Source organism: Nicotiana tomentosiformis, chromosome 7 (assembly GCF_000390325.3).
Source record: "Nicotiana tomentosiformis chromosome 7, ASM39032v3, whole genome shotgun sequence".
NCBI classification, from domain to species: domain Eukaryota; kingdom Viridiplantae; phylum Streptophyta; class Magnoliopsida; order Solanales; family Solanaceae; genus Nicotiana; species Nicotiana tomentosiformis.
Genome location: NC_090818.1, coordinates 18,671,729 through 18,690,774, shown reverse-complemented (window position 1 = coordinate 18,690,774; position 19,046 = coordinate 18,671,729). Strand labels below are relative to the sequence as shown.

The 19,046-nt window shown below is 36.7% G+C and overlaps 3 protein-coding genes across 8 annotated transcripts; all 3 read right to left on the bottom strand.

Moving 5' to 3' along the window:
• Positions 1-471: 471 nt before the first annotated feature.
• On the bottom strand, positions 472-2,770 carry LOC104105885 (cell division control protein 48 homolog C-like). Its single transcript, XM_009614312.4, has one exon. The coding sequence runs from the start codon at positions 2,642-2,644 to the stop codon at positions 695-697; it is 1,950 nt and encodes a 649-aa protein (XP_009612607.1). The 5' UTR covers positions 2,645-2,770; the 3' UTR covers positions 472-694.
• Positions 2,771-3,569: 799 nt separating this feature from the next.
• Positions 3,570-6,126, bottom strand: LOC104105884 (uncharacterized). Its single transcript, XM_009614311.4, has 3 exons — positions 4,934-6,126; positions 4,297-4,827; positions 3,570-4,190 (listed from the first exon to the last, which is right to left on the bottom strand). The coding sequence occupies exons 1-3, from the start codon at positions 5,717-5,719 to the stop codon at positions 4,077-4,079; spliced, it is 1,431 nt and encodes a 476-aa protein (XP_009612606.1). The 5' UTR covers positions 5,720-6,126; the 3' UTR covers positions 3,570-4,076.
• Positions 6,127-6,402: 276 nt separating this feature from the next.
• LOC104105883 (uncharacterized) lies at positions 6,403-11,444 on the bottom strand. 6 transcript variants are annotated; one of them, XM_009614306.4, is made up of 5 exons: positions 10,505-11,444; positions 8,786-9,331; positions 8,449-8,675; positions 6,872-7,016; positions 6,403-6,700 (listed from the first exon to the last, which is right to left on the bottom strand). In XM_009614306.4, the coding sequence occupies exons 1-3, from the start codon at positions 11,315-11,317 to the stop codon at positions 8,565-8,567; spliced, it is 1,470 nt and encodes a 489-aa protein (XP_009612601.1). In that variant the 5' UTR covers positions 11,318-11,444; the 3' UTR covers positions 6,403-6,700; positions 6,872-7,016; positions 8,449-8,564. The 6 variants fall into 6 exon arrangements, with proteins under 6 accessions (XP_009612601.1, XP_009612599.1, XP_009612602.1 ...); XM_009614304.4 differs by having other exon boundaries at positions 6,403-7,016; XM_009614307.4 differs by lacking the exon at positions 6,872-7,016 and having other exon boundaries at positions 10,505-11,443.
• Between the last annotated feature and the right edge of the window lie 7,602 nt (positions 11,445-19,046).

The window sequence follows — 19,046 nt, the reverse complement described above, 5'->3', positions numbered from 1 at the left end:
CAACTTACTGTATAAATTTGCAGCTGCAACTTGTCGAAGACCAAATCAGATATGTCTTTTACTAAAATATGAAATATAGTTTGATTGTACTTTTTGTAGACAGAACTATTCCAAGGATTAAAAATTATTACATGAGTAAAACTTCCAATACATTGTCTCATTTGTTCAAATACATGTACGAAAATAATTACAGGCCACTTTTCCCCTTTGCAACCCTTTTAACAACTTGACAAAGATTAAAAACGTCTCCACATGGAATGTCTAATTCTTTCCACTATTCTTTATTTATTATCCACTCTTAGTTAAAGACAACAAAAATGTTAGTTTCACACACAAGTATGCTGCATTCTTGAGTTTCTGTATTTGGATGCTTGACCCTATCTGTTAAACATTTACAGTATATTATTTCTTCCAACCTAGCCGTTCACTTTCCCAAGAAAAAAAAGTAATTTTAAAAAAGAAGAAAAGAAAAAGAGCTGAACATGAATCTTTGGCATTGCCCTGATTCACATATATATTGTCAGTGCTACTAGTATAACTTATTTCTCACAAAATACTTTGCAACATTTACTACCAAATCAAAACCTACTTATGATACAAGATCGAGAAAAGTGTTATAACTCCAACAAGAATACATATTGGAGCTGGAGATATAAATAAACACCCTTAGTTTTGTGCTTTAGCTTCATGCCACTCATAAGGTTTCTGATAAAAGCTGGTAATATTCTATTTGCTTATCGGAGACAGATGGAGAAATTTTCTCCATAGCCCGATTGAAATGTGACTCTTTGATAGTCCACAACTTTTCATCACTTGTATCTGATGCTTTCAGTTTATCTTCAAGTGCAAGCATTGCAGCTTCATTCATCAAAGCTGATAGATCAGCTCCACTTAAATTATTACAACCATCATCTCTTCCAATTTTCATCAAATCGACACTAGCATCTATAGGTTTTCTCTTGGAAAGCGCTTTTAAAATTAGTCCACGCTCCTCTGGACTAGGTAGAGGGACATATAGTTTTTTCCCTAATCTTCCAGGTCGATGAATAGCAGGGTCCATAACTTCAGGCCTATTTGTAGCACCAATAACATAAACACCCTTTCTCTCATCTGCACCATCTAGTTCTATTAGTAGCTGATTCAAAAGCCTTTCGACAACCCAACCTCCTTCTTTACCACGCTTAGTTGTCAATGCATCCACTTCATCAAAGAACAGTATACAGGGGGCGCACGTTCTTGCACGAGTAAACAATGTCCGAATAGCTAACTCATTTTCACCAACATACTTGTTCAGAATTTCAGGACCCTTAATGTGTATAAAGTTTGCTCCAGCTTCATTAGCAACAGCCTTGGCGATTAACGTTTTACCACATCCTGGTGGACCATAAAGCAAAAATCCTGTGTCGAAATGCACTCCATAACCCGTATAATCTTCAGGACGCTTTATAGGATTAACAACGGAACGAACAAATTCATGCCTCAACAAATCAAGTCCTCCAACATCTTCCCACTTAACATTTGGTATGGCGGAAAAACCTTCTCTTCTAGAAGAGGGTTGAACCAATTTAACTGCTTCCTCAAAATCAGCCATAGTAATGCTGAGTTTTGCCATCTCTTCAGGTGACCACGGCTTTTTCCACCATTCTTCAGCCTCTTTCCCATCTACCAACACTTCACTTGTTAGCTCAACCTTCCTCAAGTCTATTATCCTCCTCATCGCCAAATTACCCGCCTTGTTAGTTAGAGCAGCCAAGTCTGCTCCAACAAATCCTGGGGTCGACCTAGCTATCTTCATTAGATCAAACGCGCCCTCCACAGACAGAATCTGTGCCCTCCCATTTTCATCTGGCATACCTAATGCGATTTCACGGTCAAATCGTCCAGGCCTCCTTAGTGCCGGGTCAATAGCATCAGGTCTATTCGTGGCTCCAATTACCAGCACATAACCAGCATTACCGCCATTAAATCCATCACCATCTTTTTCATCATCAGGTTTTACAAGCCTATGCGATTCATCCATGCATGTCATCAGCTGCGTTACAATGCGCCGTTCCATTTCTCTCTGTAAATTCTCTCGTTTAGAAGCAATTGAATCAATTTCATCAATAAACACAATAGAAGGTGCTGTCCTGTATGCTTTCGAGAACATTTCCCTTATGTTTTCTTCTGATGCACCTGAAATTCCAGAGACCAATTCAGTAGCAGAAATTTTGTAAAATGGAACACCAGTCTCGTTTGCAATTGCATGGGCCAGCTTTGTTTTTCCACAACCAGGTGGGCCATGAAAGAGTATTCCTGACATTGGTTTAACTCCTAGATGCTTAGTTAATTGTGGATGGTACAATGGAACAATTACCTCCATTTTTAATTCCTCTAATACAGCATCCATTCCTCCTAAATCCTTAAACCTCGGCCCATTATTCACATCATTATCACTAATTGCATCAGTTAATGACGAAGGCTCCGATTCAAGGAGTGGCAATTGTTGCTCACTGCTGTCGATTATCTTCGGCTTTTTACTCGGAGGAGTTACTTCTTCTTCAGTGGGTTTGGGATTGGGATTAGGGTTTTGGAGTTGGAGAACAGGCTTTTCGCCGCCGCCGCCAAATCTTCGCCTTTTGTTCCCTGCCGACCGCCGACCCATACTGCTCTGTCAAAGTGATTCCATTTTTGTTAACGATTGGATTAATAAAGGATTAAAGGGTGGAAGTAATTTTCGCCTAATTAAGGTTGAAGGGAGAAATAATTTCGCCTGTTATAAATAAATAATGGAGTTATTTATTATAAGCCATACTAATTAAAAGTAAATTTTATATTTTGAAAATTCGAGCGATAAATAGAGGAGTAATTCATTTTGGAGTAACGGGAAAATCTTATTCATTAAAAAAGTGAAGAGGGTACCTGCTTGTTTTTAGACCTAAAACGTGTGTATGGATTAAGTGGAATTTACTATTTTAGATATTTCATAATAGAGCAGAGGTTCATCTATTTTGTGTAAATAGAAAGGTCTAAATAAAGTTCAAAGTATTTTTAATCCCCCTATCAACTCTAAGACATCCTCAATAGCATATCGTTCTTCCCCACAAACAGATAGAAAGGGTATTATGACCTCCACCAAACCTTGATCAGCATTTTACTACTTAAGCAAGAAACTCATCCTGTTTTTTTTTTTTTGGTTGAATCACGTTATACACGTGAAATACACACATTTTTTTCACCTCAATCGTATCAACGACACACAAGCTCGGTCTAACGCGTTAAAGAATTTGTTTTGATCAAGTAGGAGGACCGGGATATCATCAAAAGGTTCAACTACGAGTTTCAATTAGGCTATTTTGCATATCAGAATTACATATTGTTGTATAGGTTGATTTCACCCCATGATGTAAAAGAAACACATGCAATGTCAGTGCATAAAAATTATGAATGATTATAAGCGTTTAATTAATGCAGAAATCTATACGTGCAAAACTGCAGAAAGCTAGCAAAGGGACAAGGGTCATAGTTGAAACAAGTACAAAATAAGTCTCAGCTTGTTGCTTCATTTACGGCTAAATAGGCGTATGGTATGCATGAGAAAAGGTCAAGAAATCATATAATACATCAAGAAATCTTGAACTAGTTTCAGTCAAAATTGAGACTTTCTATTTTTCTGGTCAACTCGCAAGTCACAAAGATTCTATGTATGTTGCTAATTTGTTTATGTGCCTAATTTCCTGACGTATACATCTAATCCAAGTAAACACGTACAAAACTGATTTCCGAATTCCGAAAGAAAAAAAGCTTCCCCCAAATTATGTCTGGCTCAAAATTCTCTTCGATTATTGAACTCCAATGCTCAGAAAGCAAACGAGTCTGCCTTGAAAAAACTCAAAAACTGCTAGCATCTTGTTAGGCTTCGTATTAGACTTCCTTATGCTCAAGATCTTTCTTCTCAGGAGCAATGAGTCACCAAAAAAGACAACAGGATTGGCTTCTTAAAATTCAAAATTTCGTGATTGCGCGATTGGACAGGCAATTGGGAGAACCATCAAATGGTGGTAGTAATGCTGATTTGTCTCGATAATGTATTGCAACTAATGGTGCATGTAAATTAGTTCATCTTCCTTGCATTCTCTTATCCCTATTTCCATGACGTTACCCGATGTAGAATGTAATACATCACAGCAATGCCTTCTTGGAGCTAGCAACTGCATATGACATTAGACCAAAAGTTTCAAAAATTAGACAATAAGGAAATTTTAGAATGCACAGAATTTACAGAAAGAACAGTACTAATAAGCTCAAGAAAGGCACCTGTTGTTTGTCGAGGACTAACTTGCTCGATAACACTCTGATTTCTTCTAGTCTTCTAGGCGAAGTCATGTCAAATTTGCATTCCTCAGATGTCTTCTTTTTGTAAGTAGTCTCAGTTCCATTGCTTCCAGAAGACACTTTGTCCAAGAAATAAACAAGCTGCCTTCTGCACAGATCAAATTCATATTTCCTCGTATCGAAGTCATATAATCCACCTAAATGACTCCTTTTCCAGGGAGCATAGCTCTCTTGCACGCACTGAACATCTGACAAAAGCACATTCCTATCAAACACTTGAACAGCATATCCCCAAGACACTGAAACTGTCCAAGAAAACCAATGATCATAGCATACTGTTTGCTGTAAAATCCGATGTGGATCGAAGCTTGCTGCCTTGTACAAATGCTCCACAGCCTTTACTGTTGTCATATTCGGAAATATAGGATCAATTGCCTCCATATGATGCATAGATACCAATGGCCTAATGGGATGTGCAGCCAACATTCCAAACACATTTCCATGAAAATCCATCTAGCATTTCAATTTCACACAAACAGAACAAAAAAGTCAGAAATGCAAAATTCTCAATAGCCTAAAAGTAGTTTATAAGAAATTCAGAGGTAAGTGAAAATGGCACCTGATGAAAACCGGGCTCACGTGTTAAGCTAACACCAAGCTCTGCTAAACAGGCATGAACTCTACCATCACTTCCATATAAGTGGGGATATCTTGCAATGCATGAATCAAAGACTTTGGCTAAAGCTTTTGCCAAAGGATAACTTATAGCAAAACCAGCTCCACCAAAAGCCATATCATAAGAGAAAAACTTGTTCTGCATAAAGCTTTCTGAATTTGTTCCAATATAGTACCAAAGTCCATGATCATATTTAGAAAGTGTCTTCACCAAATTTTCAGGGAAGAAAATAGTGTCATCATCTCCAAACACAAACCATCTTACATTAGAATGATTAAGTGCCACCGTCTCTGAGACCACACGTGCCACGCGAATTGCTGAAGGTGTCCCACCTCTATGCGTATATCTAAACCGAGAAGTATCCTCAGAAATGCAAATGGGAGGCAGAGACTCATTATATGTTCGATTTGATGAAAAAGGTGGCATCTTTTCAAGAAACACACATCCCCTCATTATATGGGGTTCCCACCAGAGCTTAACATATTCCTTTCTTTTGGAGCAAGATTGCTCATTGGATGCAATTCCAAAAACAATATGATCAAGATTAGTTTGAGATGATAATTCATCATCCTGTAATGAAACTGAGGTATGGAAATGCTTGTTGTTGTTAGGAGCAAGAAAGATGGTACAAACAAGATAAATCATGCAACCAAAACAGGATATTATTATGAGATTTTTGAAAGGGTTGGTGGAATGTTGTGTCTTGTTGGGAACCTGAAAAAACTGCATTTCTGAGGATGGAATGAAAGACAATGGAACAAGGGGTTTAAAGGAATTTACTGTAATTGATAGAAGCTATCACCCCTTTAGACCCGGAGTCCTTAGCCCAAGAAAAGCAGGAGAAATTTGACAATCTTATTGCCCTGGAAAATCGGTTACATCTTCACATGTGTTTATTAATTACAACAAAAGAGTACTTGGAATTAAGACACTGATGAATATATTAGGTTACTTTTGGGAAAGTTAGGTTACTTTGAATATGTAACGCCATATTTCTTTATCTATCTTTTGAGGAACTCCAATCAGAGGTGTCCATTTGGTGGAACTGAGTCAACAATGTGATGTGAAAATTGACTGAAAATGAAGAAAAAAGAAGGCGTTTTTGCACATTAAAGAGAAAAGCAATTAATAAAAGTCAATGTATGAAATGAATATGTGACGTGTGTTACTTAAGGATTGTGATATTAAGGGTTCGGTTGCCGAATTTGGAGACCTTCTCTCTTTGGAAGCAGAAGTTTACCAACCCCACATAGTATTACTAATAATAACATTTAAAAACAAATTTGCCTCAATTTTCGGACCAAGTAAAGTGAAAGACAATCAGCTTGATCAGCTTATTCAACGTGTGATTCACAATTAAGTCTGCTTCTTTTAGATATCACATTTACTGATTGTAAGAATTAGACCTACAGTTAAGGATTCAATAAAACTTGATATCCACAGTAATTTCTTATTGAACATTAAATGATACATGATACAAGCTCCAGCTGAAGTTATTATTTATACAACTCATCTTTCCCCAGTTACAAATGCCTAAAATCAAATCATAGTTCCTATAAGAATAGAACAACTTCAATCTGCTGGAATTGACAGGCGACCAAGGTGTCTGAGGAGTGATTAGTACTCATTCCAGAAGAGATGCAAGACACATTACCCCCTCATACTAGGGTGCCTTGATATTAGAAGAGGTAGAGTAACAATCGCAAAAATCTGCAATGACAAGGAGAAGGAAATGATGTTCACTATTCCAAACCATGAGTAAGAGAACAAGCTTAACTCTACAATCCTTTCAGTCTCAAAGGAAATGAAAAACTTGTTGCAAGAAACTTAAAATCTTGGCTGTGATAAGATCAAACTGCTGCAAATTAATCCATTCAATACTTGGACAAATGCCGAAAAGGAAGAGCCAGAAGGACAAGAAATTTAGGAACGCGTAGTTCTGCAGTTTTCCTTTAACAATGCATACACGATTCAGGACTTCTCTGATATGCCCCCCAGCTAATTTCCAGCGTATCAATTTAGCAATCTGATTCAAACAATTGTAAATATCACTAGTAAGGACCCTTTACTTTACATTTCAATGCAAACTACAAAATCTCTATTGACATTTTAGTGACACTCTCTACCAACTATTTAATTAACAGAATTTCAAACCATATGAAAAAAGTTATAAAGCATTCAATTAGCAAAATACTAATTAAAAAAAGATGAGCTTTAACAGATAAGACAGCGAAGTGCCGACAAAACACTGCTAGCCAGCAAAATACATGAATAATTGAAAATTAAATCAGTTGTTCTACGCATTTTAATTTCAAATCTCCCTTTTTTTAGTGCGCATATATGTTTTCTGACATTACAGCTTACCCAGAGATTTTTTTTATTTTTATCAGTGACATTACAACAATATGATTCTGATTTCACAAACAGAATGCCAACAAAATCATTTACACACCAGTTCCCACTATTCTTCATCCATGTTACACTGACTAGGGATGTGTCAGCTATAGGTTATTCAGGAGTAAGTGTGAGATTGGCATACACTCAAAAAATTAGTGTTTCTCGGGGTAAGTGGACATGGCTAAGAAGTAGTATTTAGTGAAATATGTCCAAATGGAGCGTAATGGATGTAGAAGATTCACATAGCCAAAATAGCCGATCACAACAGGTTTTGAAATTAAGGAATAGTTGTCGTTGTACTTCATAAGTAAAAGGTCGAGAAACTGCCTTGAGTTTCTTAGTCCAAGGGGAATGATCATCTTTGAATATCAGCAAATTAATTAATTACTTATTATTATTTTGCATAATTACCTTTATGTTATATACATGTTAATGCGGTATGGATTTAAAAGTCACATGCAGTTATGACAGTATGTTTCACCATTAAGTATGCCGTGACCATTTTACTTATATAGGTATTACAATATTTTTCCTTCCTCATATTTCCTTCTACCAAATTTATTTGTAGGGGTTGGAATAATATTTGAACTACTCGCGAACACAACTGATCTCACTTAGGACACGTGCAGGGATAGGGGAGGTACAGTTAGTTCAAAGGTTCCATAAAGCTATAATCTCAAATTGTTGCACAAAATGATGATGCTGACATCATGAAGATTGTTAAGGCAAGAAGCAGAACATTCTAGGACCAAACATCACAGTGATAGGCAAAGCCATTTTGGTTTATAAACAGATTCACCAAGCTGTTACACCTTAAATTGAAAGAAAGGAAATGATTCAGTCATAAACAAATGACAGAAATAGACACAACAACAACTAACAAGTCATCAGAAAAGGCAAAAATATTGTCATAACTAGAGACATAGGACCTTATATGATTCAGAAATTAGAGATCAGAAATCAGAATAACATTGGGAGAAATAGTCTTCAGTTAATCAAATGAACGCAATAACGGGTGGAAAAGACAAGGCAGATGATGTCTTTGTAAACAGAAATTGTACCTTATAAAATGAGAAATCGGACGAGAGAGTTCCTGTCAAGAGACTGCATGATCCCTGCTCGTCCGTCCAGCCATGGATTGACAGGTCATTCGTCTAGAGCAATTTCGAGGATCTTTCTAAGTCTGCATTGAGATCAACTCGCCATGCCCACATTGTCTAATACCAATTATCATCGTCTCATTGATAGGTGATGAAATGTCACAGCATGGTCGACGAAGTGGCTTCAACTGATTCAGGAAACTTACAAGTTCAGCAGAGGAAGCGCAAAGTAATTATACACCACAAAGGAAGGAACAGCAACAACAACAAAACAATAGAAACAAATTTCAGGGTCTACATGCAAGCAGAGAACCTGTTCAGCATCAAAAGCTAGCTTCTGCGAGAAGACTCTTATCTTTACCAATTTTTTTGACAGATTACTTCTTACGCAGTTCCCAAGATCATGTCTTATATATTCAGTCCATATGCCATCTCTACTAGAAAGAACATTTTGCAAGAAGAAGACCGCAGGTCTTTTGCATGGATCACTGGGGAAGACTCTAGAGTTAAACATATATTTTGCAGCAACATTTTTACCCCTTTTCCATGGTCTAAATGTTGGCTGTCGTGAGAGGAGATCTGGAAGAAGTTCATTCCCTTCAAACACCTGAACTGCGTAACCCCATGCAACTGAAACTGTCAGTAAGTTGGACTTGTCGTAGCACACTGTTTGTTGCAAAATCCTAGCAGGATCAGCATGGACAGCTTGGAAAAGATGCTCCGTGGCTGCAATCCTGGTCATGCCAGGGAAAAGTGGCTCCACAGCGTCCAAGTGATGAAGTGATAACAGAGGTGATAATGGATGTGCAGAAAGGATACCAAATAGATCTCCTCGAACATCAACCTATTAATGAAAGCAACTTCAACTTAAAATACAAAAACTAAAATCAGGAACATTGTAGGTGGCTTATATACTCTCATGTGCACCCTCAAAAAGGCTGGTCCATATAACTTCCATAAGGAAAGAAACATATTTTGCGGTTAGGTTTAGTCATAAGCTCACAAAAAGGGAGCATACCAAAAACACAAAAATTTAAACAACATAAATTCCGTATTTGTATCAAATCAAGCCTCACTTGAACTGCCATTGCTATTAAATTTGCCAACTTGGTCAGGGCGGTGCACAATTTCTTTGCTAAAGGGGTTGTTAAGCCCTAAAGTTTGAATTCAAATTTAATTGAAGAAAAAGAAAAGAGAACAAATTTAACACTTTGAAAAACATGCTAAACAGAGTGTCCATAGTTTGATGTGCACCATCAAAAGGCCATCTGCTTAACTTCCATAAGCCAAGAAACAAACTTTGAGGCTGCACAAGGCTAGACTCATAAGCTTGCAAAATGGCTGCACACGAAAAACATATACATATAACAGAGAACCTAAAACGCTATTTCTATGGGAGCAAGCCTTACTTCAACTATCATTGCAAATGCAGAAGTACAACTTTATTGAAGGAAAATAAGAGAAAAAATTTATTTGAAAACATGCTAAACTGAGTGTACATAATTTCAATGGGCTGCCAATCAAATCAACCAAAAGATATCAAAATATCAAATATTTCCTTGTGATACTATGATAACACATACATCAACTTGACAAAAAGGATTTATTCACAAATCATTTAACTATTTAACATCGCACTAACACGCTTTATAAATTCCCTCATGCTTTTACCAAATTAGGAATACATACATCTAATAAATGAATCTTAAGATCATCCCATAAGTCCATCTCATTAAAGCCAGCTCCAAAATTCCATCTTGGTCTATTTTAAACTTTGTACCTCAAGTTTTATTAATGAAATATAAACCACCACCAACAACAACAACATACCCAGTATAATTACACAAGTGGGGTCTGGGGAGGGTAGTGTGTATGCACACCTTAAACCCTATCCTGTGAAGGTAGAGCGATTGTTTCTGAAGACCCATGGGCTCAAGGACAAATGAAACGAAGCAGTAGCTAATGAAAAATAAACCCCAGAAACAAAATTGAGTAATAAAAGTTATAAAGAATTAACCTGATGGAATCCAGGTTCATGGGTCAAATGTACTCCAAGCTCAGCTAAGCAAGAAAAAACCCTAGAATCACTTCCATACAAATGAGGATACCTCATCAAACAAGAATCTAAAACTCCAGCTAAAACCTTAGCCAATGGAGCACTAAGAGCAAACCCACCACCCCCAAATGCCATATCAAAAGAATACTTCTCATTCTGCTCATAGCTTTCCGAATTATACCCAACATAATACCACTTCTCATAATCATACTTAGACAAAACACTAACCAAATTCTCCGTGAAGAAAACAGTATCATCATCACCAAAAATAAACCAACGGGTGTTCGAAAAGTTTACATTTTTAGCTAAGTCAAAAGTATCTTTAACAATACGAGCAATCCGAATTGCTGAACGGCGACCAGAAGGGAAAGAATAAGGAAAATTCGAAGTATCAGAGGAAACAAGAATTGGAGGTGAAGAAACAGAAGGAGTACTGGAAATTGGGGTGTCAAGGAAAATTACAGCGTTTGTTGAATTGGGTTTGTACCAAAGGTTAATATAAGGAAGACGGAGAGAGAAAGAAGAAGAAGCAGCGGCTATAGAGAAAAAGAGATGTGAAAGAGAGAGATTAGTGGAGGGTGGTGGGGTGGTGGGGGTATAGTCGGGGTTAGGGATGAAGGTGGTTTTAGGGGTGTGGAGATGGTGAAGAAGGAAGATTAAGTAGAAAATGATGAGTGTGGAGAAGAGTAAGAGAAGATCTTTGAGGCGGTTTTGGCTATGGAGAAATCTTGGAACCATGGGCATGTTTTCTACAGAGTTTGAACAACTGACCATGGAATTAGATAGTGATTTAGGGACTAAACTGTGTAACTGTGTTAATGACTAGATCTCAGATTTTTGTTTCTGTTTTTGGTTCTTGTTTTGATCGGCTGTGTTTCTCGTACATTGTTAAGAATGGTGAGGACTGAAAGTTGACCAAATAATGTCACGTGAAACTTTGTCACCTAAAACTTTTTTCTGTTTCTTTTGGTTTAACTATTGGGATTTATTGTAAAACTTCATACTCACTCCGTGAACTCATTTGACGGGCAAAGAGTTTAAGAAAAGAGAGAAAACTTTTGACCTTCTGGTATAAAATGAGGCACATATATTTTGTGTAGTTATAAATCATTGCATAAAAGTAAATTGTTTTCAAATAAGGAAAGAGGTTATTCTTTTTTGCACGGACTAAAAAGGAAATAAGTTCACATAAATTGAAACGGAGAGAGTATATGTTATGAAATATAACTCAAAGTAACGATATAAAATAAGAAAAAACAAGCTAAAAGATATAGAGAAAGTAACGATATAAAACAAGAAAAAACAAGCTAAGGGATATAGAGGAAAAGAGATGAAAGATTCTTATTTCTTCTTCAATTGTGTGTATTCTCCTATCTATTAAACGACATTTATATAGGCATAAAAAGTGAAGAAAAATATGTTATTAAATATGTCATTAAGTATTTGAGAAGATCATGGAGGAAAAGTAGACATCCACCATAATTTGATTTTTCTTATAGTACTCCCCCTTGGATATCCATAGATAATATGCCTCGTTAAAACCTTATTAGGAAAAAATCCAATTGAAAAAAATCTTAGTGAAGGAAAAAGAGTACACATGTTTAGAAACACGCCTTTTGGTTGCCTCGTTAAAAACCTTACAAGAAAAACTTAGTGGGACAAAGTCTTGTAAGGGAAAAAGAGTACAACGCGTATTAACTCCCCCTAATGAGAGCATCAATTCACATCCTTGAGCCTTCACATCCCAATCTTGTACACTAGTTTCTTGAAGGTTGACGTCGGTAGAGATTTGGTGAACAAATCAGCCATATTATCACTTGAACGAATCTGTTGCACATTGATATCACCATTCTTTTGAAGATCATGTGTGAAAAATAACTTTGGTGAAATGTGTTTTGTCCTACCCCTTTTATGAATCCTCCCTTCAATTGGCTATGCATGCTACATTGTCTTCATACAAAATTGTGGGTAGTTTGTCACATTTCAACCACATTTGTCTCGAATAAGGTGTATTATAAACCTCAACCATACACATTCTCGACTTGCTTCATGAATAGCAATTATCTCAGCATGATTAGATGAAGTAGCCACGATTGATTGCTTAGTCGATCGCCAAGATATGACAGTGCCTCCATATGTAAACACATAGCGTGTTTGAGATCGAGTCTTGTATGGGTCAGATAAATACCCAGCATCGGCATAACCAACAAGATCGGGACTGAAATCATTGCCATAAAATAATCCCATATCGGTAGTACCTTTTAGATACAACAATATGTATTTGATTCCATTCCAATGTCTCCCTGTAGGAGTAGAGTTATATCTTGTTAAGACATTAACTGAAAAAGTTATATCAGACCTTGTAATGTTAGAAAGATACATTAGCGCACTAATTGCACTAAGATATGGTACTTCGGGACCAAGAAGCTCTTCATTATTTTCATGAGATCGGAATAGATATTTATTTATATCGAGTGATCTCACAACCATCGGGGTACTCAATGGATGTGCTTTATCCATATAGAATCACTTTAAAATCTTTTTAGTGTATGCTGATTGATGGACAAAAATTCCATCTTTCATATACTCATTTTGTAGACCAAGATAAAATTTTGTCTTTCCAAGATCTTTCATTTCAAATTCTTTCTTTAAATGGTCCACTGCTTTAGGAAGCTCCATAGAATTTCCAATGATATTTAAATCATCAACATACACGTCGATTATAACAAATTTAGATACAGATCTTTTTATAAAGACACAAGGACAAATTGAATCATTCTTGTACACTTTTTTCAACAGGTACTCACTCAGGCGATTATACCACATACGCCCTGATTGTTTCAACCTGTATAAGGATTTTTGAAACTTTATTTAATAAATTTCTCGGAAACCTTAATATGCTTCAGAACAATTTAAATCCTTCAATGATTTCCATTATACGTATATCACGTTTTTCTTATATTGCCAGATTAAAACCTGAAATGACGACATCGACCACAGGAGAATATGTCTCTATATAATCAATGTCGTGATATATACAAAATTTTTTGTGACATAAGTCGTCTTTATGTCTATCGACTTGACCTTTTTTTCCGCACAAGAACACATTTATACCTCCACTGACTTTATACTTTCAGGTGTTGGGACTATCCGTCCAACTTCATATTTTTCAGGTAAAATCAATTTTCATTGCGTATTTTTCATTTGGCCAATCATTTATCTATCCAAATTTCATGACAGATTTGAGCTCAAGATCCTCGTCAATATTAATAACATTGAGCGCTACATTATATTAACAATATCGTTGACGATCATTTTATATCAGTTGTAATATTACCCAATAAAGACATAACTTATTGAGATCTCTTTATCTTATTATTTTCAGGTACCTGAGCCTCTCCCATGAGGTCTTATGAAGTGTTATGTCGTGGTGCTCTTCTAGAGCATTTGCCTCTTTATTATGACTATCTTGAACATTTAGTCCTATCCTTATTCAAGGAGTTTTATCTTTGGAACCTATTAGTCTATTATGCTTCATGCATGCCATAGACTCTACTCATTATGAACTTTATTTTATTTGGAGCATTAGCAGCTGAATATGACATTTAGCTTTTGTAACGACCCGACCAGTCGTTTTGAGTATCACAACCCCGTTCCCCCATTTACTGATCAATTAATGCCTTACAATTGATTTATAACCTATCGGGTTAATTGGTTTGGGTTCGGAAGGATTTCAGAGTGAAATGAGACACTTAGTCTCATAATTGAAAACTTAAGTTGAAAAAGTTGATAGGATATTTACTTATATGTAAACGACCTCGGAATTGAATTCTGACGATTCCAATAGCTATGTATGGCTATTTTGGACTTAGGAGCGTGTCCGAAAAATTATTTGGAGGTCCATAATAGAATTAGGCTTGAAATGGCGAAAATTAAATTTTTGGAAAGTTTGACCGAAGGGTTGACTTTTTGATATCGAGGTCGGAATCCGATTTTAGAAATTTGTATAGGTCAGTTATGTCATTTATGACTTGTGTGAAAAATTTGAAGTCAATCGTACTTGATTCTATAGGTTTCGGCATCGAATGTAGAAGTTGGAAATTTCATAATAGACTAAAGTTTCAAGTGAGTTCGCACAAGATCTAACTTCAAATAAGCATAACTCTCAGGATACGAAGTATTATATGGTTTATAATATATCAAATGAAAGATCTTCGAGTCTAGTTTCTAACTCTTCAAACCGTTCATCATTTGGACATTCCTACAAGAAGTTATGACCAAATTACCAAAGGCTGGAAAAATGCGATTCTGCAACCAATTCTGCGATCGCAGAACCATTATGCGATCGCAAAAGTAGTTATGCGACCGCAAAATGGTCGCATACCTATCCAGTGAATCCCATTTCTAAGCATCTATTTTGCGGTGCATTTTGCGACCCGCATACCTATTCTGCGGTCCATTATGCGACCGCAGACCTGCTTTCGGAGAGTTAATTTTTCTTGTTTCATAACCCGACCCCATTTTGATAAATAGGCTTTGGGATTCATTTTGGAGCAAAAATCTGACATTTTTAGAGAGAAGTGAGAGTGTTCTAAGAGAGGAAGAAGCTCAAGTGCTTTGTTCATCAAGATCTTGTTCAAGCTTTGAAATCCAACAAGGAAATATCACAAGATCTTCACCCAAGAGGTAAGGTTTTAACCCCTAGTCTTCAATTTCGAGTTTGGGTAAAGATGGGTGATTAAGAGTATGATTCTTGGGTGTAATAGTATTATTTATACATATTAATAAGGTTTATGGAAAGATTGTTGTGTTCAAATGGATAAAGATTGGGTTGAAAATGGTAAAAATCTTCAATGACTTTAATTGAAGATTTGAGGGTCGAGTTGATGTCGGAATTTGGTAAAATTTATATGGTTGGACTCGTGGTTGGATGGGCATTCATATTTTATAACTTTTGTCGAGTTCCGAGATGTGGGACCCACAGGCGATTTTTGAGTTAATTTCGGATTTTATTGGAAAAAATTAGTGTTTCCTTATGGAATTAATTACAATAATTGGTATTGATTGAATCGAATCAATTGTGGCTAGATGCGAGGCTTTCGGAGACAAATTCTCGTGGCAAGGGCATAGCGGAATAAAGAATTACACGGGTTGAGGTAAGTAACTCTTCTAATCTTGGAGCTGAGGGTATGAAACCTGAATATATGTATTATGTGAATTGTTGGGAGGTGACGCACATGCTAGGTGACAGGCGTGTGGGCGTGCACCATAGAAATTGTGATATAATTGTTTCCGTGGAATTTTGTATTCAAATAATCTTGGCATTTTCTATATAGTTTTATGTGCTAAAGAAATTGAGGTGAGAATCATATTAAAAATCATGTTGAGGCTATGTGCTAGTATTATTGGGACCCACAAAGGTCATATTGCTGTGAATTATTTGTTCTAAATTGAAAATTCATACTCAGTCATATTCATGTCATTACATATCATATCTCAGTCTCTGTTATTATTTATTGATACATCATATCATCATTTTCGGGCTATTTTCATGACATTGATGACTGAGTGAGGTCGAGGGCCTGATTGTGAGGATAATTATGGGATCGGGCTACACGTCGCAGCATGCCATATTGGCTTATTATAGCACGTGAGTTGTCCGTGCGGATCCAGATATTGATACTATAGCATGTGAGTTGTCAGTGCGGATCCAGATATTGATACTATAGCACGTGAGTTGTTTGTGCAAATTATAGCGCTTGGGCTGAAGGAGCCCCTCCGGAGTCTGTACACACCCCTAGTGAGCGGAGGTACCTACTGAGCGCGAGTGCCGAGCGCGAGTGCCTAGTGATTTGGGAGGATTGAGTGACTGTGAGGACTGAGTGATTAAGAGGAATGAGTGATGGGAGGACTGAGTGAAATGATACTCTGAGAGTATGCATATGAGTTTATCACTGAGTTGCATCGCATTGACATGCACACATGACATACATGCATAGAGATGGATTTTCCTCATGATGTACAATATCACATCATTCATGATTTCTCACACATGTTGATAGATGTGCATATCGATTCATTTATTTTATATGGGTTATCTGGAAAGAAAATGAAACATCTCATTTATTGTCGAAAGGATTTTGGGAAAATCACAGTTTTCAGACTTACTCGTATTTTGGTGATTTCAATGAAAAGAATTGAGTTTTTACTATTATACTTGAAAATAAAATGTTTATTTTTTCGGAACTGTGAGCGAACTGAGCATTTTATTATTGAGTTATTCTATGTGTTGCCTCAATTTTATTATTATGAGATTTTTTCTGGATATTGTTGTGGACTATTGGTTTTTGACCCGACCTTAGTAAAAGCTCGTCACTACTTTCAACCTAAGGTTAGGTTTGTTACTTATTGAGTACATAGGGTCAGTTGTACTCATACTACACTTCGGCACTTTGTGTGCATATGTTGGTTGTTGATGTTGTTGCGTTCGTTGGGAGTTGGATCTGAAGATGTACTTGCGTTCCAGTTGTAGCTGCCTCTTGTTCATGGTAGCCTTAGATTTATAACAATCTATTCATGTACATTTCGAACAAATGATATATTATTTCATACCAACTTTGTAAATTCTATTCTTAGAAGCTCATGATTTGTACTACCAGTTCTTGGGGAATGTATAAGATTAAGATCTTTATTTACTTAAATTGCCTTATTAATTTCATTGGAATTGGATAGTTGGTAATTGGCTTACCTAGCGGGTTGGGTTAGGTGTCATGATGACTAGTTGAATTTTGGATCGTGACAAGTTGGTATTAGAGCTCTAGGTTCATAGGTTCTACAAGTCATGAGCAAGTGTTTAGTAGAGTCTTGCGGATCGGTATGATGACGTCCATACTTATCTTCGAGAGGCTACAGGTTATTTAGGATATATACTTCCCATATTTCTTTCCTTATCGTGCGAAATTGATTTAGCTTGAGACATAACTCTTTGAATTCCTTCCACGAATTCGTATGCGTATATGAGCGCTCTGTATCAGCTATGCATCGCCGACTTGTGATTCTATGAACGAGGTTCAAGATGTGTATTCTGTGTTTTGGTGATGGGCCAGTCTGGAGGACTTGAGGCCATGGTTAGACCGCAGTTTAAGCTCGGTAGATTCAGTTGTAACTTGTACAATTTAACTCATATGTTTGGTAATGACCCTACGAGTGGAATTTGTGGCTTGATGAGCGGTGGAATGACTGGGTGGCCATATAATGATTTTATTGTGACCGCGGGATGTATTCAGATGGTTTGAAAGTGACGGAATAAAAAGGATGTAAAAAGGGACTATTGGGTATTTGACATAGAGTCTCGAGTTATGAATGTGTTGAAGGATCTTTTACGTGGTATAATTATGGAACAAATTACATTTTCATGTCTTGTTGATGAGTTCAAACTCATGAAGGTTAAGTGATTACATAGGAGTTGTGGCAATAAAAAGGGTATAGAAAGATGCCAGTTTGAGGCTAAACATGCCGGTTATCACCTGCGGAATAAACTACAGAGGTGTGATCTTTATAATATTGTGTGGAGAATCTTCTTTTCTACCAGTAGGGCAGATGTATTGGGATTTGAATTTGAACTGGTCAAGAAAGTTGACATGACCGTCACGAGAATGAAGGCGAGCTTAGTAGACGATTTGAGGTACCATATAGGTTGTGATGTAGGAGCTTGGGAAGAATTTAGTTAAATTTCACTACGGTGTTATGGTAGTAATTGAATATGGGTATTGTGAATTATTGAATGTCTTGATCTATGGCTTTGAGCCAAGTGGGGGAGCCTACTATTGACAATTCGATTTCATGGTTATAGGTTAAATTAAGTTTTGGTCTGAGACATACTTGTGGAGCAGTTATGACTGCAGAGGTTGAGATCGAGGATGACTCGAATAAGAAAATTTCCTGAATACGGGATATATTGCACTTACGAAAATATGAAAAATCATGAAATTATTAAGTTGTTAATTGCGAAGAATGTAGTGCGCATGGAATATGAATTTGGCCAGTGGTGTTAAGGCATGGTTATTTCTTTGAGTGTTGTTGTGCTAATGTGGCGTGTGTCTTTTGGCCCGTTTAGGCTGTGCAATTCAATTTTGATCCGAGTGGGTAACTTCTGAGAAGGTTCTAATGGGTCAGAGATTTATATATAGCAATTGAAAAAAATTTCCGAACTTGTGTATGGATAGAATATGAGATTTGCGTTTGATAGCGTCAAGGCTCGCGGTAATTCTGTATGACTATGGATTCTATATTCTAGTATAAGAAAGGTAAAATAATAGTTTTAAGTTCACATGAGGTATTTTCAGAGTGAGTGTTTCGGTTGTGGTATTTATAGAGGTAATTATGATGTGGTGAGACTCTACAGATATTTTGGTGGCAATATTCTTGGGTTTGGTGACCTACGTGGTTTGGTCGAGTTAGAGGAATTTAGTTCTAATAGCTTGGTTATGGGCAGATGGATTTC